At 41.1% G+C, this 23,321-nt stretch overlaps 1 protein-coding gene across 2 annotated transcripts; it reads right to left on the bottom strand.

Annotated features, from left to right (window-relative positions):
* Nucleotides 1-1,391: 1,391 nt before the first annotated feature.
* Nucleotides 1,392-23,064, bottom strand: LOC129179544 (sodium- and chloride-dependent creatine transporter 1-like). Of its 2 annotated transcripts, XM_054772916.1 has the most exons (15): nt 22,538-23,064; nt 21,313-21,615; nt 18,091-18,222; nt 17,705-18,005; nt 16,201-16,333; nt 14,945-15,079; nt 14,170-14,273; nt 12,548-12,672; nt 12,336-12,448; nt 12,042-12,095; nt 8,546-8,686; nt 5,137-5,239; nt 4,940-5,040; nt 4,692-4,862; nt 1,392-2,265 (listed from the first exon to the last, which is right to left on the bottom strand). In XM_054772916.1, the coding sequence occupies exons 1-15, from the start codon at nt 22,566-22,568 to the stop codon at nt 2,137-2,139; spliced, it is 2,076 nt and encodes a 691-aa protein (XP_054628891.1). In that variant the 5' UTR covers nt 22,569-23,064; the 3' UTR covers nt 1,392-2,136. The 2 variants fall into 2 exon arrangements, with proteins under 2 accessions (XP_054628891.1, XP_054628900.1); XM_054772925.1 differs by lacking the exon at nt 12,042-12,095 and having other exon boundaries at nt 22,538-23,063.
* Between the last annotated feature and the right edge of the window lie 257 nt (nt 23,065-23,321).

Below are 23,321 nucleotides of genomic sequence, written 5' to 3'. Positions count from 1 at the left end.
AAGCAGTAGTTAGGATGTCCACTTTTAATTGGCTGCAATGAAGCTCTACGCACGTGAAATAATTACTATAGAGGTCTAGCACTCACAGCATAATTTTTTTGTGCACAGGGTTGCCTTGACAAACTTGAAAATGCACGTAAGTGCAGTGTAAGTTATTTGCATGATCTTTGCACGCTCACCCATTGGACATGTTTTTTCATCCAGACATTCAGGGCCTTTAAGAGAAATTGATGTGCGAGTCTTATCTACGCAGCTGACTGCCAAGGTCAGTTGGTGGTGTTACAGACAAAGCAAAGTCAAGGCATGGATGTTTTCGAACAAAGGTTATTTAAGGTTGAAGCAACTGGGCCCCAACATTGTTCTTTGGGTGGAAATATCACCTGCTACATTTGCATTTCTCATGCATTCATGTGCTTGTGTCAAGCTGTGAGCAGCTCCAAAAGGGCAGACTGGTATTCATGATAGTGCTCCATGGGACAGACTAAATCATTACTCTCAGACCCATCAGACTCATTCTCTTCACTGCCATGGTTCCAGGCTGTTTCCTGCAACACCCGGCTATGACCACCAGAGGGCAGCCAGTTCCAACATGACATCTTCCTCCCCCCTCATTCCTCCTGTACTGATGGAGTTCCATTGCTCTATTGGTCCACGTTGTCTCCTCCTCCTTTACAGGGGGAGAATCCACCACCTTGACATGGTGGCTTCCATGGGAGCACAGAGACCCGTTGCTCTGACAACAGGCTTTTTATGATATTGTCTAATGAGATAGCCGGCTATACGTCACTGGAGCTCTCACACTCCAGGACTCTGTGAGAGACGAGAGGGGGTTGAGTGGGAGACTGGACTAACAGGAGTCTGTATTTATAGACGGTATGAGAGACTAGAGAGCGAGCGAAAGGTTACTGCAAAGGAAGACATGTAAATGGCGTTGGACTCAGCGTGTGAGAGTTTGTCACGCTGAAGTCTGCCTCCAAAAAGGTGTAAGGTGTAAATATTGGACTATTCAGTCTGGGGTTGGTTCTTTATGATTGTATATTTGATGTTAAATGTTCAAGACGACTTGAATTGCATTTTAATGACGACAGGAGCTGTTGAAGTCAGCATGGAGGTATTTATAGTCAGTATTCACACATTTGATTCTGCTGACATCTTGAGCTCCTTTCTATTTCAAGGGCAAAGTATCATGTTGGCATTTTCAATCGAAACTATTTTTGTGTGCAAAGCAAATGTAAATTGTAAATGGAACCAACACAGAAGTAGAGGATTTATCTTAGTGAAACCAACAGACACACACTATTATTCAATGACTAATTTAACTAAATCTACATGATATTTTTAACAGGCGTCTACTGTACAGGATGACCTCTGAATAAAGAGAGCAAAGGATATTCAATTTTTGGTCTTTTATTGAGTCTTTCATGACTATCCACACACTCGCCTTTCCTTCCACATTGCTCACACTAGTCTAACTTTCTCTCTTAGGGTGAAAATACTGATCATGATGCAGTCCGAAAATTGATAACACTGAATCACAGAGCCTACCAAACACTTGACACGTAGGTTAGTTCACAACACATTTGGAAGTGGAGATGGATTGTCTTCTTTTTATATTTACAAGTGGAAGTGATTTTTGTACAGTTGGAGGAAAGCAATGCGAGGACACTGCTGCCAAGCTCTGGCACATACACACAGTACTTACATCTCAGACCGTGGTTTGCAGCAGCAGATATGAGGTTTCACGCTAATATTTTCAGTTAATGTTCTCAAAATGATGTGACAGTATGGAACGAAAAAGGCTGTTGAAACCCTGACAAGAGAGCGCCTAAGTGAAACCACAAGGAACATATCGCACAAGAGACAGGACAGCACAAGAAGCAGGGAGCAGAAAAAGCGAGAGATAGTGAAGTAGAGTCAGAAGCCGAGAAGAGTAGAAGTTGTCTTAACTGTGGGTATGTGTCTTTTCCAAACCGATATTTGGTCCATCTGTGACATCTTTTTTTTCCATAGTTATGACATTTTAGGTTACACAGTCCAGAGTGGGGTGTAAATATTTTTAGTAATTGGTGAATTGGTGTAAGGGGGCTGATGTTAAAAGGACAACCTTGGCTCCTGAGCTCTATGGGGCTTTGACTGTTAGATAACACTTTCAAAGAGATGGGTATTCTTGGATCCTGCAGAAGGCAGCAGTTTGGCTTCGCTCTCTGGGGCGAGGTAATCCAGGTGATGTCTGCCCCAAACTGGTGTGGTTAAGTGCTGCCAGCGCTGCACGAGGAAAGAAATATAAGAGCAAATGGATCGGTGAGAGTTCTAAGTTATCCAAGCGACTGAGCACCTGACAAGACTTGAATCGAGCAACTGGACTTGGCTGGAAATGTGTGGAAACCATAAAGCAATTGGGTTTGTAAGTGTGCTCTTTATGAGCGATGATCGTCATTAAAAGAAGACCTTTATTTGTACAATGTACAGCAAAAATTGTCTCTGCATTTAACCCGTCTTATTGAGGAACAGTAGGCAGCTATCATGTGGCACCTGGGGTTGTAAGGGCTCTAGGAATCACACAAGGATATAAAGGAAGAGGTGTTCATCAGTGTCACTGAATCGTGTGGTGACCATGTCATTGTAGTCTATAACACTGACAACCACTGGTAGATTATTTTCTTATCTATTTTGTGTGTCCTCTGTGTGTTTTTCCTGTGTTTTTACTTCTTCTCTTGCCTTAAAGGTTCTGTCCCTCTTCAGCTCCAAATTACACTTTTTAAAAGAAGAACACCACCAGCTAGCATAATTTACCAACAGTGGTTTAAAAGAACAGATTCAACAAATATTTATATTTGTCACAATTCGGAGTTCAACTTTTTAAAGATAACTGCCACTTATGGCTTTCACTCACCGCTGTCTCGTATGTACAGTATGTGCATGTAAACAAAAGCAGTCTCAGAGAGGAGCCATTGTGTGGTTATGATAGTCTCTACATTCAATAATAGTTCATGTTGGTCGCTAAACTTTGCCAAATCGCTATCATTAGCTGACAACAACCCTAATTAATGCGCATGTCATGTCTGAACAGGAAGAGTGCTGGCTATAGAACATTCGAAAGTTAGTGCGCTTCATGCAGGACCTTAAAAGGAGAACTGCAATTTTGTGGGAATTTTGCCCATGAACACACATCTTTCTCTTTTCTGAGCGCTCTAAATCTATAAAAACAGATAAAAAGAGACAGCTCATTACCGCAAGCAATGGGACACACCTATGCCACCAACAAACACTGCTATTAAAACACCTCCAAAAACCTCCAACAAGGTTTTATGGTTTTATTTACATGCTGTAACCATGTAGTAACAGTTACATTCATGATAACAAGTAATACGCAACAGTATTTTGCCTTATTTTGGTCCTTTAAAGTATCACTGTAATTCCTTCCTGGGCGCACTGATTTCACATGAATGCCTACACCTAGCATTAACTTTCCCAAACTCAAAAATAAAAACGCAGCAGCAGTAGCAGCGGCTCCAATATGTAGCGTGTCTTGGCAGTGGCTTGAGGCATTGTGAGCGCGGCGCTGAGGTGCTGCGGGCGAGTGTGTGGTAAAGCTAGTCGCTAGCCGGCTGGTAGCTTGCCGGTGTGGTGTGGCAAGGTGTCAATGCGCCAATAACATAGTTCGATCGGCATAACACCGTTAATAGTAATAATAATAGCAATGTCGCTGTAGCTTGGTTAATATGCGTAAATGGAGGGTTGTTGGCTCTTTTTGGACTTTTTTTTTTTCCAGAATAGGCACAATAAGTGTTTCCCATTACATGCATTTTTCATTCACGTGCTGTTTTTATATCTTCAGAACGCAAAGAAAAGAGACAGACATATGTGTTCATGTCTCACATAAGGATTGTGGCTGATGGGCAAAATTTAAAAGAAGTGTCGTTTTCCTTTAGGGGTCAATCATTTCTGAAACTTAAATTTTTTTGGTGTGCTGGGAATATTTATGCTCTTTCAAAGGCCTGTGAACTTCTCCAGGATGGTTAAAGCAAAATTTATATGTCAGAGTTGGTTCCCGTTTTCCCTTCACCTTTAAATTAATTTGCAACACTCTTTCACTGAGAAGGTGGTTCTTGGCGCTCCCAAGTAGCTTGTCAGCTTGATGACCTTTCACAGTGGAATCTTGACAAAGGCTTGTGGTCACGCGTGTGCTATTGGCTATGCTTACAAACTCTGTGACCTATACAACATTGCCACATAGATTCCTGATCACCCTGATCCCATTAGTGGATTCAAAACTTCACTTCAAGCCAGTGCTTACCATACCTTATGAGCACATGACACATACGTCAAGATCTAAACGCTGCAAGGTCCTCAGTATAACCACAGAAATATACTTTTAGACTTACAGTATGACTCAGCATTCAGGCTTGATCACACCTGGAACAAGTGCGAATTAATGGAACAGTGAAAAGCCAATGACATTATCTGATGGGTACCAGCTTCAGAGGGAATATGTAGCTGAAGCCTGGCCGTTAAACGGTGAAGTGTGATTAAGAACCTGCATACAAGTCCAGTTGCTTGAGTCAAAGGGCTAGTGAGCTATTTATTTGACAGATGGTCTCTAATGAGTGATCCAAAGAACACATATCTATAGAGACACGCTCACTCTTATTTGAGAGAACATGTCTGGACATGCAGACAAACATACTGACCTCCCGCAGTGATCCTTTGCAGCGCAGCAACTTGTAGACAACAGTAAGTGGGATACAAAGCATGGAGGAAAGGGCCAATGCCCAGCCAAGCGCTTCACCCCACAAGGGGTAGGTGTACACAGTGTTGTAAGTTAGGGGCTTGTAGTTGACCACATGGAATAGGAACACTCCCTAGAAGCACACTTCAAGGTCAGTTATTTGCTACCATGAGGCAAAAGACGTTTGGAAACATACAAAGTAACGCTTACCACACAGACAAAGGGCGTTACGTAGGACCAGCACCACTTCATGTAGGGTAGGGGCTGATAGCCAATCATACGAGACACATCATCCATGAAACGATCTGCACCTGTTAAGGTCACACAATCATATAGCAAAACTTTACGTCATCATATGATTGTTGGTGCTGAGAAGAGATGCGCTGCATGCAGAGCTTTTATCTCACCATAGACCCAAGCAATCACCACACACTCCCAGAAAGCCTGCCACAGCAGAGTGATGCCACTGGCAGAATAGTAGTCAAACAACTGGAAGACATACATCCCTCCCTGGCAGGAAGAGAGTGAGGAGTCAGCATTCAACATTGCTGGTTAATACTATGTGACCTATTTGGGACCTTCCAACTACTTAGGCTCTAATAGCAAGTCTTGGCAATGGTTTTATGTGCCCACTGAGCAATGAGGCACTGGGTCAAAAGAAACACCCTCAAAGCATGTCGAAAGGTAAACAATATGTTCTTAATCCACCAATAACGCAAATGGAAGTACAGTGCTCTCCAGAAGTATTGGAACAGTGAAGCCGATTCCTTTATTTTTACTGTAGACTGAAAACATTTGAGTTTGACATGAAAAGATGAATATGAGACCAGAGAGCAACATTTCAACTATGACTTCCTTTATTTCGATCTGGATCTGATGCACAATTTAGAAGATAGAACCGTTTTTGCTTGAACCCAGCCATTTTCATCTGAGCAAACCATTTAAACATGTGGCTCAAAGGTGTGTTTTGTTGCCCGGGAGTGTCTTATTGCATTGATTATTTAATCAATAAATAGCACTGAATGTGTATGCTCAGTTTCAGATTGGCTAGGATAGGTTTTGCCTGTTCAGACAGCATTTAAAGGTGAAAACAACATAAAAACCAGAGACCTGTTTATGGGTAAAAAACAAGCAATTGTGAATCTGAGAGAAGATGGAAAATCAATCAGAACCACTGCAGACACATTGGTCATAGCCAGTACAGCTATTTGGAATATCTTGAAGAATAAATAAATCGCTGGTGTACAGTCGTCCCTCGCTATACCGCGGTGCTTCAGAAATGAATTAATTGATAATTGCAGTTTTGTGGCAGACTATGGTCTATTTTAAGTGAAAACATATTGAAATAGAAGTGATATGTAGTATTCTGGTCACTAGGATGCAGTATTGACACAAACCATTGAGATATTACCTTACATTAGATTACCTTAACACTGCATCAAGTCATTAAGTCAGCCATGGCATTTCTGAAAAAAGGTTGTCACATTTTGTGTGGAAGTAGTAAGTTTTTGGCTCCTGAAGCTAAGAAGAAATAAATTTGAGCTTGCTAGCTTGTTAGCTAGCGGCCATCTTCAGTCTTTGCAGCATAAGTGTTGCGCAATGTGTTGTAAACAGGGCTCTAATAATGTTAAAAACATTGTAACGTTGTATATTGTACTTTTGCTCATGAAACCTTCTATGAACAGTGGATAGTGATACATTCACTTATTTTAGGGCATTTCTTTACATCTCTCACAATGTTTGTCATCACCTGCTGATGTTTTTGTTGATCTACCTCTTTGATGTCTGTTACTTAGTACACCAGTTGTTTCTTCTTCAGGACATTCCAAATGGTTGTACTGGCTATGACCAATGTTTTTGCTAGAGTTCTGATTGGTTTTCCATGTTCTCTGAGATTGACAATTGCTTGTTTTTCACCCATCGACAGTTCTGTGGCTTTCATGTTATTGTCACCTCTAAATGCAGTCTACACAGGCAAAACTTCCTTCCAATCACATTCAGTGCTATTTAATAATATGGGTGTAACGATTAATTCACGACATTGATGCATCGATTTCTATTCCTACGATTCAACTACATCAATCTGGGTTCTCAAGTTTTCATTCAGGACGACATATCGATCTAACATCGTTTAAAAGGTAATCAATTCATTGAATTGATACTAGGAAATAAAGCATTAGATTTAAGCACAGCAGGCTTTGTATGGATGTGTGTGTTTTTTTTTTTAGCACTTTTAATGATAAAGACGTTAAATGTTAGTCGATTCAGTCTGCCTGTCTGTGACGTCATCGTCTTCTGGGTATGTGGTGGTCATGGGAGTTGTAGTGAACCTGTGAAACACAGCTGATTCGCTTCTTCTTATGCTGAGCCATACATCAACGTCTCCGCCATATTGCACGTGGCAATGGTCGGAGTGGAGAACACGCCTCATTAATGTGCTGCATGGAAGTGTCCGACTCGTTTTACTGTCCAAAACAAATCCCAGGGAATAACCTTTCACAGGTAAGACTTAACAATTACCCTTGATAGTATTTGGTTGATAGTGGTCAACCAATAGTGGTAGTGGTCTAGTGGTTAGGACGTTGGCCAATACAGGAACAGCCTGGAGATCGGGAAGACCTGGGTTCGATTCTCCCCTGGCATTTCTGTGTGGAGTTTGCATGTTCTCCCCGTGTGCGCGTGGGTTTTCTCCGGGCACTCCGGCTTCCTCCCACATTCCAAAAACATACATGTTAGGTTAATTGGTGTTAATTGGTGACTCTAAATTGTCCATAGGTATGAATGTGAGTGTGAATGGTTGTTTGTCTTTATGTGCCCTGCGATAGGCCACCAGCCACTGAGTGAATGTAAAAAAGGCAAGAGTTATAATATGTTAATTCGGCCCGTAGAAAGTTTCAAACACCTAATTGAAGATACCATTGCTGAGGAATTACCATAATGTTCCTCACCTTTGGGTGCAAAGTGCAGGTATGGATTGCACTATTTAAAGTAAATCATTAATCATGGCATGCTCTATCACCCTCTGTTCGTCCTGATTTTATATTGCATTTTTCACTGTTTCATTGTAATCATTGATAATTTATTTCTTAAGAATGTCACCATTATTAATAAGTTATACCTGATTCCCTTCCAAAAAACAATGGGAATCTAGGAAACTTCACCTGCACTGTCCAGTATTTATTTCACAGTCACACTGGTCGAATTTTTGGCTAAAAAGTTACTGAATCGACTTAAGTTACTGAATCGTTTCGGATCGTATTGTTCTAAATGAACCAATATCGCCCTTGAATCATATCAGCAACCACAAATCGTGATACGAATCGTTCTTAAGACTAATCGTTACACCCCTACTGAATAAGCAATGTAACCTGGGCAGCAAAACACACCTGTCAGTCACATGCTCCAGTGCTTTTGCTCAAACGAAAAATGGCTGGGTTCAAACAAAAAGTGCTATCTTCTATGTTGTGCATCCGATCCAGATGTAAATACCTGAAAATAAAAGCTGAAATGTTGTTCTCGAATCTCATATTCATACTTTCATGTCAAACTGAAATGTGTTCAGTTTACAGAAAAAAATAAGGAATTGCTCTCACTGTTCAGATACTTCTGGAGGACACTGTATTTTAAATGGTGCCCTTTGTTGAAAAGTATGAATAAAGATTTGTTAATTGGACTGGTCAAAGTTTGCATACTGATAACATTAGATGACTCAGGAGTGTCATTCAGAGGATTAATTCTGCAATTTTCTGACAGATTCTAAATAGTTGTACACTTTGAGGACCACTGACAATAACCAGGTTAAATGTGAAATTGTACCTCTGTGACCATGGACATGTCAATGAGGAAGCAGATGACGCAGCAGATGGCTGCTACCACCTCTCGCCGCAAGGAGGCCATGGCGGATTTGTGAGGAAGCATGTCCATGATTCCGGTTATTAGACCCTCTACTCCGACAAACTGAAATTGAAAAAAGTAAAATAAAGGTGTGGGGTGGGGGGTGGGGGGGTTTGGGGGGGAGGAGTAGATTAGAGTCACATCGGGACACAAGTCAGCGTGAATTTATGAAACTCACAAGCCTCTCAAGGATCTTCTCCAAAATGGTTTGCATTATTTATTAACATTTTAGATGTGCATGTAACATTAATGCCTTCACTGGGTATAATTAAAAATGAAACCCATGATCAAAATATATCACATGTAGGAGAAAATGGCATACTTATTCAATACAAACTGGCCTAAATGTATTTGTTTTTCTTTGTTTCAGATGTAACTGTCATACTATGCACTCATGAACAAAATCTTAAAAGCCAGAGAGAAAAAAGTATTCTGGCAAAAATGACATGAAAACCAGATTTTCCAGCCTTGGTTTGGACATTTTATTTGTTATGGTCTAATACATCTGATCAGCTGATAAACAGCCTGTTTCAATTTAAACAGAGTATTGAATAAACTGAGGACTATTTTTGTCTCTTGCTCCTTTTTATTCGTTTGACATTTTGATACTTGACTCACAATGTGTTTACAATCCAGTAGCGCAAAATGTGAAATTTTCCCCTGGTTTTAAAAGTGCTGTCTGTCATGGTTAGGTACTGCAATGGGGGCGCTAGTGTTTGAACGTACAATATGTTGCCGTTTTGATTTCATTTTGCCGGCCATGGTATATTGCGATGTGCATGCATGTCTGTTTTCCTCTTATCTTGTCTCCAAACAGGCAGAAATAAGGTTCACTCTGTGCTTGTTTTCAGCCCCTTGGCACGTTTTCTCCACAAAACAATGGCATGAATGAAGTGAGCCCTCTTGTCAGTCATACAGTCTCTTTGTCTCTGAGGGGGGCAGGCGGGGCTGCTAGCCTACACACAGCAGTAGAGTGTTGCCTAGTGTGGAGCAATACAAGGTAAAATAGCAGAAATAATTAATTTCAGCCATGATGTGGCAATATTTCAGCTTCAAACCAAATGAGCAAGGTGAGTCCATCAACATGGACAAGGCAGTATGCTGAATTTGTTTGAAAGTGGTGCCAACAAAACGGCAACGCAACAAACTTGCACACTAAAAACATAAACCACCGACCCAGTTTTCCCATGAGGCAAAAAACTACACATCAAGATGCAGAGCCTTTGTCCCGACAGTGAACACTCACTGAGACGTTCGGTCGGCAAAGTAAATCAAAACGGAACTGTGCAAAATTGTGTGCGTTCACACAGTCTGGTTTGCGACATTGCAAAAATAAATGCTGCTCTTTAATACAGTTAAAAAGCCAGCATTTTTTTAGAAATGCTGCAAACATCTGACAGACAGTAGGAATTGCCTGTGAGAAAATATGTCATAAACAGAAATTCTACAACTTTACAACAGTGAAAGATGACATATTAAACCGTAATTTTGCATAATTATGACTATATATATATATATATATATATATATATATATATACACACACACAGTACAGGCACACACACAATACAACCCCTTGGCCCCAACCCCATTAATAAGGCAACAAATTCCAAGAAGTAATCCTGAAAAGGCACACCTGTGAAGTGAAAACCATTTCAGGTGACTACCTCATGAAGCTCATTGAGAGAACACCAAGGATTTGTAGCGCTATCAAAAAAACCCCCCGTATAAGACATAAAATATATGTCTAAAATATAAGACATATTGAGTTACTTCATATTTTTCATTCATAGAATCTCCAATGTAAATATGTCATGAAAATAAAGAAAACGCATTGAATGAGGTGTGTCCAAACTTTTGGCCTGTACTGTGTATATATACTGCATATATATATATATATATATATTTTTTTTTTCTCCCTGATTTCTTATTTTTTTGCATGTTTGTCACACTTAAATGTTTCAGATCATCAAACAAATTAAAATATTAGTCAATAACAACACAACTGAACCAAAAATGCATTTTTTAAATGAAACCTTTTATTAAGGCGAACAAAAATCCAAACCTACATGGCCCTGTGTGAAAAAGTGATTGCCCCTTGTTAAAACATAACTTAGATTAATTCAGATCTATCAGTCTGGAAAAAGTTATAAAGCCATTTCTAAACCTTTGGGACTCCAGTGAACCACAGTGACAGTCATTATCCACAAATGGTGAAAACTTTCCCAGGAATGGCCAGCCAACCAAAATTACCCCAAGAGCGCAGCGATGCTATAAAACTTGTAATCCTACCTACAGTCGGTGTTTCCAGCGTCGCTCGATAGCTCCAGTGATGAGACATGAGAGGCTTTTTTATTTGGAGTTTAACAGCTGCCGTGGTGCAAGCGGCCCAAGCAGGAGGCGTGGTAATTCTACACTTGATCAGACTTGCATACTCAAAATTTGTCAAAACGATCGCTGCATAAGACTTCAAAGCGTGGTATTAGCGTCGCTTCAGAAATTCACTACTTCCTGACTCTGCACTCTAAGCATCATGGGAACTGTAGTTCTTTTAGCCATAACTTATCCATATCAGTTTAGCCCACAGGGCTCAAAGCGTTTGAATAAATACATAGAATTATTATTATGATATGTTATCATAACGGGCTGCACAGTGGCCAAGTGGTTAGCATGCACATGCATGCACAGTCAAGAGATCTGGAATATCTGGGTTTGAATCTCCGTTGGACATCTCTGTGTGGAGTTTGCATGTTCTCCCGTGCGTGCGTGGGTTTTCTCCAGGTGCTCCTGTTTCCTCCCACATTTCGAAAACATGCATGCTAGGTTGATTGGCGACTCTAATTGTCCATAGGTAGTGAGTAGGTAGTGAGTGTCCAGGGTGTACCCCGCCTCTCAGCTGGGATAGGCTCCAGCATACCTACAACCCTAGTAAGGATAAGCACCATTGAAAATCGATGGATGGATGGATATTATCATAACATTAGTGGTTACTTTGGTCTCCAAATAATGTTGATAATAATATAGTTTAATATCATAATATACTGTATATATAAATATTATTAAAGCTACTGTATTTTTCTTCTTCTTTTTCCTTAAAAATAATGTTAAAATCTCGTCTTGTCTCGTTCTCGACTCCTTCTCGTAAACCTAGTCTCGTTCCGTGTGCCGTGACACCCCGATTGGTGACATATGCTAACCGGTGGTGGTGTTCTTAAGATTTTTTGGGGTCAAAAAAGTCTATTTGGAGCCAAGGAGGTATAGCATAATTAAGATTTTGTTCAGCAGCGTATTACTGACTACACATTACTGACTAATTTTACAATGTTTCTTTTTGGCAAAAAGGTTTTTAGCATATTATGAGAGAGAAAGCCTCCAAAATAAGATGAAAGTAAAGACTGTCGTTGCTAAATGTATTTACCTTAACGGCAATGTGGTCATCACAAGAAAAGATGCACACTGCATGGAGGAGACGCTAAGCAATAAATAGAAAGTGAGAGTGCATGGACAGTAGAATGACCCTCTGTGTGAATCAGACAGAAGCTCATTGACAAATATAAAGGCTGTTAAACAATAGATGTAGGCACCAACAGACACAACAAATACGCTGCAGCAAAATGCAATGTTAAAACTGGACAAATGAGAGGACATAATTGTGTAACAATGGAAGAGAGAGGATTTTTTAAAATTTGTGTTATCATGTAGTCTACATTACCTGGCTGTCCAGGCCCAATATGAGCAACATGAAGAAGAAGAGCGCTGCCCAAAGCGGGGCCAGAGGCATCAGAGTCACAGCCTTGGGGTATGCTATAAAGGCCAGACCGGGTCCTAGATATGAACAAAAAGCATTTAGAAAATTTCCTGCACTGCCAGTTCAATAGAGTTGTGATTTTCACCACACATTTCGTGATAAAGCTGTATACTTACCACTCTCAGCTACCTTACTGATGTCCACACCTTGCTCTGCAGCCATGAAGCCCAACACAGAGAACACGACAAAGCCGGCAAAGAAGCTGGTTCCACTGTTAATAAGGGCCAGCACAAACGCATCTCTGAGAAATGGAAGATATTGGAAAAAAATATTACAAGGACGGGAGAGAAGCACAGCACAAAGGATTATTCCTAATACGTTGAAACAAGCAGGGCAGAATAAATACTGGCTACATGAAGAGTAGCCTGGGATGATACATGGGGGATAAATATATCTCTGCAAGCTGCTGTTGTCCTTGTAGTGATGCAGAGCAAATATGGCAACAGCGAGTTTGGCTCAAGGTCTGAGGGGGTAGAGGGTGAAAGACCTAATGGTTGCTTACTAGAGCTAAACATATCCTGTGCAGGATTAAACACACATGTTTGTATAAATGTGGAAAATATGAACTCAGATTCTCTTTTTAAAAAGTTGACATGACTTTTGCAATGACATGAATAGCTCCATCATGAAATGTTCTGGCAAGACCAGCCCAGACAAATCCCCTCTGACATGAGGACAAGAAAGAGATTAATGCATGGTGGTCATTAATAAATTGGTGCAACTGCAAACCCCACTCATTCAACAGAAGCATGTTCTATCAGTTCGAGAGAGCACCCAGAGGAATCCTAATGCACGTGCATAATCAAAACAAGTGGTTGGAAGCTGGGGTTAACAAAGCAGTTCATATATAGACCGTGATAATAAAACACACTTAGTGGCCAAGGAAGTTGAAAAGATAAACAATCAAGATAACACTTACTGCAGCATAAACATGTTACACTTTATGAATGCTCATAGTCAAACTTTGTTTGAATATGTAAATAATGCTTTTTGGATAAACCTAAATCTTTGTGTTATTAATTTACTTTAGAAAATGGCTATTTTGGATCTGTTTCCGATTATTGATGGAGACAAGACCCCCTAAAGAAGAATCCATTGTGGCTGAATTCAAGATATTTCATTTTGGCCCATAGTCATCAGATGTAATTGCTGTAACTAATAAATGAAGAAGATCCAAACACGGAGTCACATGGACTAAATGAACAGTATGTACAGTGCATTGTCATTCATGAACTCGTCTATGCGTGAATAAGAAGCAAGATCTGAATTTGAATTCTGAATTCATCTTTCAACTACCAATTAAGGTTAAGACTGAGAACATGTCAGAGGGCAGGGCATTCAAGATGGTATACTGACTACAGACTTTCCAAATACGCAAACAGCAAGCAATGATATATACTAAAATGATCCGCTTTACTTTTGCAAGGCTAAGTCACGTAAGGATCTATATATGTTTACATATCTCAGATGACAACAACAGCTTGAATGTTAAGCTAGGTGGACCTACTGGAGTTAGAAATGGACAATTAATCACCTTGCTTTGAGGGACACATTTACCTTTTCCTACTAGTGTCTATTTCGTACTCCACATTTGAGAAGGTGCTACTACTTTGAATTGCTATTCCTGAGCATCATATTTGTAGTACACAGGTTAAAGGTCACTGGACATAGCATGCATTGTATGCCTAGTGTTTGAGTTATGTTGAGGTCTTTTCAGTTTGACACTGTTTAAACTCACTGGTAACAGTTGTTATGGAAGCGGTTGTAGCTGCCCAGTGCAGTAAGGGCACCCAGTCCGATGGCATAGGAGAAGAAAATCTGGGTACCAGCATCAATCCACACCTACCACAAAGGAGTAACAATGTTTTGAATTGCAGGATTTGATGTCAACTTCAGCCAAGCTTTCTAATCGGTAGTATGAGAACATTTTACAGGGCAGGTGGATTAGCTGGATGAATACAGGGGTTATTGCAAATGTCTGACTATAAGCTTTAAAGGCCGACTATTTGTCAAGTACCAAACCCTACATCAATGTTGAATCAATGGCCAACCACCTTTCGGGTTTTCTTTTCCAAACGGTTTCTATTAGCTCATTGCCATATAGACTTGTGAAGCAACCTCTGGTCCCTCTAAAACAGGGGTCACCAACGTTTTTCCTTGTGAGAGCTACTTTTAGAAAATGAAAATGGCCACGAGCTACTCATTTATGTAGAAATGATTTTCATACCTTATTTCAACCCAAAGAAATCAAATATGCTTGTTTTACCAAAACATTCACAAAATGCTGGTATCCACAACTCACATTTTATGTTTCAGAATACATTTCTTTCTAGTGTTCTCACATTATTAACTGAAAACCTGAATGAAAAGCAGGCTTGCGGGCACCTCATGTGGTCGTGGGGGGCTACCTGTTGCCCGCGGGCACTGTGTTGGTGACCCCTGCTCTAAAACAATAGGCTACACTGCCACAGAAAGCATGTATAGACACCTAAATGCAAATATATGAGTTGTACCTGTGCTTCTCCCAGTTTGGACCAATCTGGTTTCAGGTAGTATAAAATCCCATCTAGAGCTCCAGGTAGGGTGACACCATGGGCCAACAGAACAACCAGAACCACATAGGGGAACAGAGCTGTGAAGTATACAACCTACAGGAAGAAGGAAAATACAATAAATAAATAGCAGATACACGATAAATTTGGGTGATTATGATGGATAGGTGAAGCTCAAGTCTTATGTGTCTCACATAGTGAAAGTTAACAGTAAGCTGTAGCTCTTCAAATTAAATGAAGTGCATAAAATGTGTTTGTAATGACTTTAAACAGGCTAAATGAGACAGGTCAGTGCTTATTAATGTGGTCTATTTGTTATGGTCAAATGTAACTGCACCAAAGTATGTTTTTATCACTTTGATTAAGCAATTACCTGCTTTGTAAATACTCAAGTCTTAAGCCCATTAGGTCCTCGGTGTAGATGTGTAATGGGCCCTGTCATGTAACTTTGAAGAAAAGGTAGCCTGTAAATGGAAAGCCAGACAATTTGTAAACCTCCTGCAATAGCAGGGGTTTTTGGCAGACCTTTTCAAACGTTGTCTTTGACAAATTATGATGACAAAGCGGCACCCTGCTACCCAGTAAAAGTCCAAACTAACTCTTTGAAGTATGCTCAAAGTAAAGCACTGAGAAAGCACATATTTGTCTTGATCTGGAGGTGAGCATGGCCTCTTTCCAAATTTCAAATATCTACATGGTGGACCTTTGCTAATCCGCTTATAGCTGGCTAACTGGTTCTTTCAGTCTCTTTTGCTTGCTTTGGAAAACTACCTACTCTAGAGATACAAGTATCATGTAAAATAAACATTTTCTTGGAAAAACATTGGATTCAATAGCTACAACAATACCTAATTCACACTAAAACTTTATTATCAGTGTATGTTTATAATCAGACTGTGATGAACTTGAACTTTACATTAAGAAAAAAATGTAAAAAAAACAACAACCACACAATGAGTAGAAGAATGTCTGCTGTTTTATGGGTTACAGTCTAGACACTGATCCTCACACTAGACCAAAGCTGATTGGGGGTCAAAGGGCAAAATACCTCAATTATTTTCAGTTTTTGTGTCAAACTACACTAATATTAGACTGCACCCTGTGAACCGTGAGCGGCAAGAAACCAAATCTAAATATATCATAATTAATCTATGCAGCATATAAACCCAAAAACACGGTACTCATCATTGAGATTTGTAAAGCAAGATAAAACCTACCTTGCCTGTAGATTTAACTCCCTTCCACATGCAGAAGTAAACAATGATCCAGGTGGCAAGGAGACAGAGCACCATCTCATAGCTGATGTTACCGGGCTCATGAAGCCCACCAGACAGACGGAGAACTTTACGTCTGTGAGCAAGAACACAAGGTTTCAAAACAAATACAACCTCAAAGATAACTAATAAGATGTAGACAAATTAAAGGCCAAGTTTGAAAAACAAGGAATAAAAAGCTTTGATCAGAAAGGGTTGTGAAACTACAATATCTAAAATAAAAAGTATTCAATTGATAAAGTATTAGGGTGGAGATGGAGTTGGTTATTTCTATTAGAACTACTTTCAGATCCTCTGGGAAGATTGCAAGATTTTTTTCTGTGTGAATTTGTCCATTCATCCAGTCAGAGGTAACTGATGCTGGGTTTGGCAAACAATCTATGTGCTACCCAAAGGTGTTAAGGTTCTTCTATGCCCTAGAGTCCCAAAGTGAGGTATGCGTACTCCGAGGGGTAGACGAATTGTAATTGAGGTACGTGAATATAAATGAAAAACAATTCGCACCTACCACTCACAATTCTGAGTGCTCCTGAATGCCTCACGGCGCAAGGAGAACGGAGCAGAAAGGAGACAGGACATGAAGTTGTTCATTGCTCTGTGTGCATCATACGATCAAATAAGTAAGTTTGATGATTATTTTGTGCATTAACAATTTTTAATCTTGAAGATTTCATTTAGTTTTCTCCAGGTATTCGCCTGAAGTCAGTTGGGATAGGCTCCCGCATACCCCCCTAATTAGGATAAGCGGCATAGAAAATGGATGGATGGAAGATTTCATTTATATTGGTGTTCCAATCCCCGCACGGCCCAGCGGTGAAAACCTGTCACTCTCAGTGGAGATTCCCACATAGATTCCCCCAAATGAGGCTTTGTCGTTGGTTGTATGTATTTTTGTACTTCAGATACTGCTTTATCGTGGTTGCTAAACCTTCCCCTTCAATTTGGTTAAATTAATATGCAGACTTAAACCATAGTATCGTGGTGACGCTCAAACTCAACCCAAACGGAAGAATTCCAACATCAGACTGGAATAAAAGATATGTAGGATGATGATTATGATGATTGTTTTTTTTAAGTGTGCAGGAGTAGGGGGTACATGGCTTCAGGTCAAATGTCTGAAGGGGTGCGTGGCTGTAAAAACTTGGGAACCACAGTTCTATACCAAACTCATCCAAGCATGCCTTTATGGACAGTGCTTTGAGTACTGGGACATAGTCATGCTGGTACAGGAAAGGCCATTCCTCTAACTGTTCCCTTAAATTTGGAGTCAAAGAATGTAATATACTATGTAGATTAGTAGGAATGTACAAAGACTTTTGCCCATAAAGTATATTTCAATGTTTCATTTAGAAGGAGATAAAGTAAATATGTTATAATGAGATGATGAAAGAACATTTTGGAAACCATCTAAGTTGTATGACAACGTGTAGATAAAAGACAGACATACTCCCAGAACTCGATGACTGGGGAGCGCATGCCTTCAGTCTCCATGCAGCTGTTGTTGAGGAGGAACTTGACTGAGGACAAGTTCATGTCTTGAGCAGCAGAGGACAGCTGAGTAGCACTGCGGTTGTGGCAGGTGCGACGGAAGTCCTCTGTGCAATTGGGAGTGTTCCAGGGGTGTCCACAGGTGGCCCACGGCAGTGGGTTGGTAAAGGAGTGGAAAAGAAAGTAGAGACCCCACACTAGAATCATGATGTAGTAGGTGTTGCAGAAAAACACAATCACCATTGAAGCCAAGCCAAGACCTGGTAGAGAGATCAAACCAAGGAGACGACATAATAAACACACAATCAATAATGCTCACTCTTACTGCGTGACACTCAGAGGTACCTTTGAAAAGAGGTGCAATGTTCCAGGCAGAGACCCCTCCCTGCTTCATGAACTGTCCCAGAGCGATTTCCAGAAAAAAGACTGGGATGCCGCCAATGAAAACTATCAGCAAGTAAGGGATAAGGAACACGCCTGCAACATGGAACACAACAACTTGTTACATTGTTCACACATAGCATCTCCAGTGAAAGTTACACAGTATTACAAATGGACATACTTCCCAGAGGAAAATTTTACTGCTCAAAGATTGTTCTTCGACAGCTCAGGAGACATATTTGAAATTCTCATCTCAGCCTCATTTTAGTTTCTATTTTGTCTGAAATATTTCTCATGTTTCTTCTAAAATTCACTAGTAGAAATAGGTGAGACGTGAGTACAATTTACTATTTGATTATCTTACTGCCCTATTAATGTAATACCATATCTGACTCATATATAGACACACCCCATATAATACATTTCTTCTTATCAGGTCTTTATTGGAATAATAAACAACTGAGTTTATTATTGATTTGAATAATAGGTAATTATCAGTCAACTGTGGAATCATGTTCATTCTTTGATTATTTTGAGTTCAGTGAAATGTCTCCGCGTGCACTGTGGCCTAGTGGTTAGCATGTTGGCCACACGTTCAGGAGATCGGGAATATCTGGGTTGAAATCTTGTTGGCATGTTCTCCCCGTGCGTGTGTGGGTTTTCTCCAGGTACTCCGGTTTCCTCCCACATTCCAAAAACATGCATGTTAGGACAATTGGTGACTCTAAATTGTCTAATTGAATGTAAGTGTGAATGGTTGTTTGTCTTTATGTGCACCGCGATTGGCTGGCGACCAGTCCAGGGTGTACCCCGCCCCTCGCCTGAAGTCAGCTGGGATAGGCTCCAGCACACCCGCGACCCTAGTGAGGATAAGCACCATAGAAGATGGATGGATGGATGAAATGCCTCCTATAGGTCTATAAATCTATTATAAATCAGGACAACTTCAAATGAGAATTAATGAGATAAAAGTATCTATTAGTGTTTTATAAAAGTGTTTGCTCTTACTGTGGAATCTTGACAAAATCATGAAAATAGTCTAATTCTTTCATTGTACATAACATTATTTCCTATTATTTGCAAACGTCAGTGATTGATGAGCACTTGTATGCTCCAATGGACAATTTTGATGTTGTGTTCTGAAATGCATGGAGAAGAGACCAGGGTGTATAAAGGGAAAAGGAGTTGTTCATAAATAATTAGTCCTGATAGAGATAACTGGGACTTTTTTTTTTTATTGGCAGCATTTGCCCTCAGGCTATTGGTTTTCACACTCAAGTGTTTCGTATTGAAAGCTTCCTCTGATTAGAAGAGAGCCACAGAACAAGAGCAATGGGGGACATAAGGCGGTTCAAATACAAATGTCGTTTGAACACACTTGCAACTACGTGATGCCACTACAGAGCGATTGAGGTGGTCATGTGACTGCCTGTGACGCAGCGCACAGGCTGGCTAAGAGCAAAGGAGGGAAAGATGGATGGATCACAGAGGACGGAGGTTGAAAAAAAAAACACTAGGACGATGTAGGGACAGGGCTGGCTTGGTAAAAGCAACAAAAAAAATTACACAGCAATGCCAGTCCAGCAAACTCGCACGGGAGCAATGCTATTGATTGACAATTTGCGCCTCATTCACTCCATCAGTCTTTATGTCATTCAATGGGAGCAGAGGGCTGTAGCCTTATAAGGCAACATTGGTGAGCGTGACTCAAACAGAGAAAGGGGCGGGAGAGCGAGAGACAGCGAGAAGAGAGCAAGAGATGAGATGGGAGGCGTGAATGGAATGAGTTGAGAAAAAGGCTTTTGCTGACATACCCGAACCTATTGGCTGAAGCTATGGGGAACTGCATCCTTAATAGGCTTAAGTAAATCCTCTCTAATCATAACTGGACCTGACACATCAGGATCAACAGTAGGGACACAAACAAAATAAATGAAGGTATTTATTCTATGAATTTGGTCCAACTTTGCCAATTCGAGCATGAATATGACTCAGCTCTAATAGGAAACTGTGGTGTTGCAAGGTGTACTCAGGGCTTGGCAAGAACACAAAATCAAATTGTGTTGCGGATGCACTGACATGAAGGGGAGGAAGGAACGGGCACAGGGCAGGTTATTGTATGACATGTCCATATGCCACCTTATCAGGCAGAGTGGGAGAGAGAGCACCTTTGTAAAGCTGCAAGAGTGCAGGGCAGGAGCACAGGGGGTGGACTGTGTGAAGCAGGCCATTGTTATCCGATACCAGAAGGTGGGTATCAGGGCTGTGGGTCACAAGACACATGCACACAAGAGAGAGGGAGGGCTGGACTAAGATACACACACACACAGAGCCGCTCATTGAGCTTAATTTCAACAAAACACCTCATAAAAATATGACCAAGTGGGTGGGGTGGGGATAAGACAAGCCAAGGGCAAAGGCTACAATTTGAACAGGTTACTATTGGGCAAGCTGGCAAGGATGAAAATGGAAAAGACACAGGGAGATGAATATGCCAGTGAGACTGCAGGACATCTGTTGAGTGGCTATAATAAAGTGAAGTGAGGGGGTAGACGGATGGGCGCATATCAGCTACGTGCTAACAGCCACGCAATGATATGCTGGTCTACTTTCGCTTCAATTTATAGTTGTCATGAAACAAAAACAGACACAGCTGCTGATTTCTTTATCTTATCATATCATAAAACAGCTAAATAATAATCCCTCGACTAAGATGAGTTCAGATGAAAAGTTCAGGCACACAGGCCTGAACTTTTCCATTCTGACCAAGATACTGGACTTTAGCGCCAATGTACCACAGGGATTGGCAGGGATTGGTATCTGACAGTAAGACATTTACTAGTGTACACATAACACTTTTGTGACTTTAAAAATTTTATCAGCACAAGGTATTCTTATACTTATCCTGTTCGGAGTCTCAGCTGAGCTGGAGCCTACCCAGCTGACTTAGGACACCCTCGACTGGACTGGGTACCAGTCAATCAAAGGGCTATTATTGTTTAACTTAATTACTGTAGTTGTCATATTTCTTATTATTTTCTCATTATTATCATCAGATAAAATATGACTCATTGCTTGTCAAGGAATAAATGACAAAAAAGTCAGAATTTCCCCTCTATTTTACATATAAACCATTTATGTTTCGCTCACCTTACCATAAGCATATAGGGCTATGGTGAAGCTCACCTCCTCCGTTCTTGTAGCAAAGGTAAGGGAATCGCCACACATTGCCCAAGCCTACAGCAAATCCCACACAGGACATGATGAAGTCCATCTGTCTGGTCCAGGTTTCTCTTTCCACAACTGGGACTGCAACAACCCCATTCCCTGTTCCAGTGGCAGGTCCGTCCTGGGTCAGTGGGGGACCAGCTCCTCCAGCTTCACTGCACCCTTGGCCTGCTCCAGGGACAGGCACCAGAGGGTGAGCTGATCCCCCACCCTCCCCTTCAGAAAGGTCTCCTGCCTCCAGTTGGGGGAGGCTGATTTCACCTGTAAGGGAGAAGGTGAGAAAATAGTTAGCGGATGACAGCATTAAGGAGCTGGACCACAATGGCCCAAATGGCTCTCGGGACACATTTGGACTGAATGAAAGTGGGATCGTGTTATTCATCAATAGCAACGAAACATGCATACTTAGACAAAATGGGCTTGAAGAAACACTCTGCATCATATCTTCAGTGTGCTGCCCTCACTGGTTGTTATTACGGTTATACTCGTGTTGCAGTTGTGTTGTCATCGAGTGAGCCCTCCCCCACCATTCATTGTGCATGTTTGCATCTCAGTCCCGATGATTAGTGTGCTGCAGCACAGAGCAGCAGACTGCCTATTCTACAGTATGGACCTCTATTGGTTGTGACCGAGCTCACGTTTTCCCCCATTTGGTTGCAAGTGCAAGAAAAATAGGATGTGCCACCTCATGTCTGCAATTGCATATCAGTGCAGGTTACTCTCTTCTGGGTGCGTGAGGCAGTTCCTTTGAGATCAGAGCAGTATGAGGGAATGAAGTGGGCAAAGTAAAAGGATGGATGAGCATGATAGACAACAACTTCAAATAGACACATAGTGACAATGACCTTTGGTCCAAAACCAATGTGCGTTTTTAAATGTGGTGAACCTTTACAAACACATGTGCATCCTGCCTGACAATAAAGTTTGATTTGGACCTGGTGACGGTGAGTAGAATTGCAATGTTCACTCATGGTCAAACTCATCAAACCAATGTCATTTATGTGATTTTTTTTAACTGCTCTATCCTGTATGAGAATTTGGGGGGGGTGATAATAATTGTTGAGTAATGCATGTTTCGTGCCGGTGCTGATCCGGCTGTCATTGCACAAAGAACGAGTAGTCAAAGCTGTGACTCATTCCACTAATATACACATGATTAATCACAATAATGCAACATACTCACCTTGACTACTCTCTCCCAGCTCAGGCGACATACTGTTGGACAGCGGCAGGAACAAAATTAAATAGAAAAAGCGAGCTGGCTGTTGGTTATTAGACGAGGATGGCTAAACGTGCCAAGGAAGGCAAATATATTCAGCACCATGCAGTGTGCCCCAGTTGTCTTTTCTGATTTTCTCAGTTTATTTCGCCTCTTGGAAATACAAAAATACAATTAAGAATATTTATAAATCTCAGTTTTTTCACACGTTGAAACCCCTCAGCTCAGCCAAGAGATGTTTTTAAATCGAAAAAAAAATGTCAGCTGGCGCCTTGGGACGCAGTAGACTCAGAAGCAGTCGACGAAGCACTTGAAGGTAAGCCTGAAGAATCTCATGGAGGACCGTTAGACAAAAAAGAGCCGCTGCCTAAGGGTGGACGGTTGCTTTTTTTGGTAAATAAAACGAGATGCTCCAAAAGCCTAGTCAGGAGTCCGTTTGGACCTTGTGCTGATGCCGCGGTGCGACAGACTGAAATCTCAAGTGACGTTCCAGACGTTGTCCCCCCTCTCCAAACGTCACCCCTCCCTCCACCATTCCGCGGGCTGCAGTGCGGTGATTGGTTGATAGGGTCGCGCACGTACGCAGCACCGTCGTCGTCATCATCATCATCAGAACCCGCACCCCTACAATAAAGAGTTCCGTGGATGGACAGCTTCATTACGCCGCATACGTCGTTTAGCTGCAGGCTTCAAAGGCACCTCCACAGTGGACGGTTGCCATGTTGGGCCGTTAGAAGCTTCAGGTGCC

Source organism: Dunckerocampus dactyliophorus, chromosome 1, assembly GCF_027744805.1.
Source record: "Dunckerocampus dactyliophorus isolate RoL2022-P2 chromosome 1, RoL_Ddac_1.1, whole genome shotgun sequence".
NCBI lineage: Eukaryota > Metazoa > Chordata > Actinopteri > Syngnathiformes > Syngnathidae > Dunckerocampus > Dunckerocampus dactyliophorus.
The sequence above is the reverse complement of the archived record's forward strand: the minus strand, read 5'-3'. Positions and strand labels throughout refer to the sequence as shown.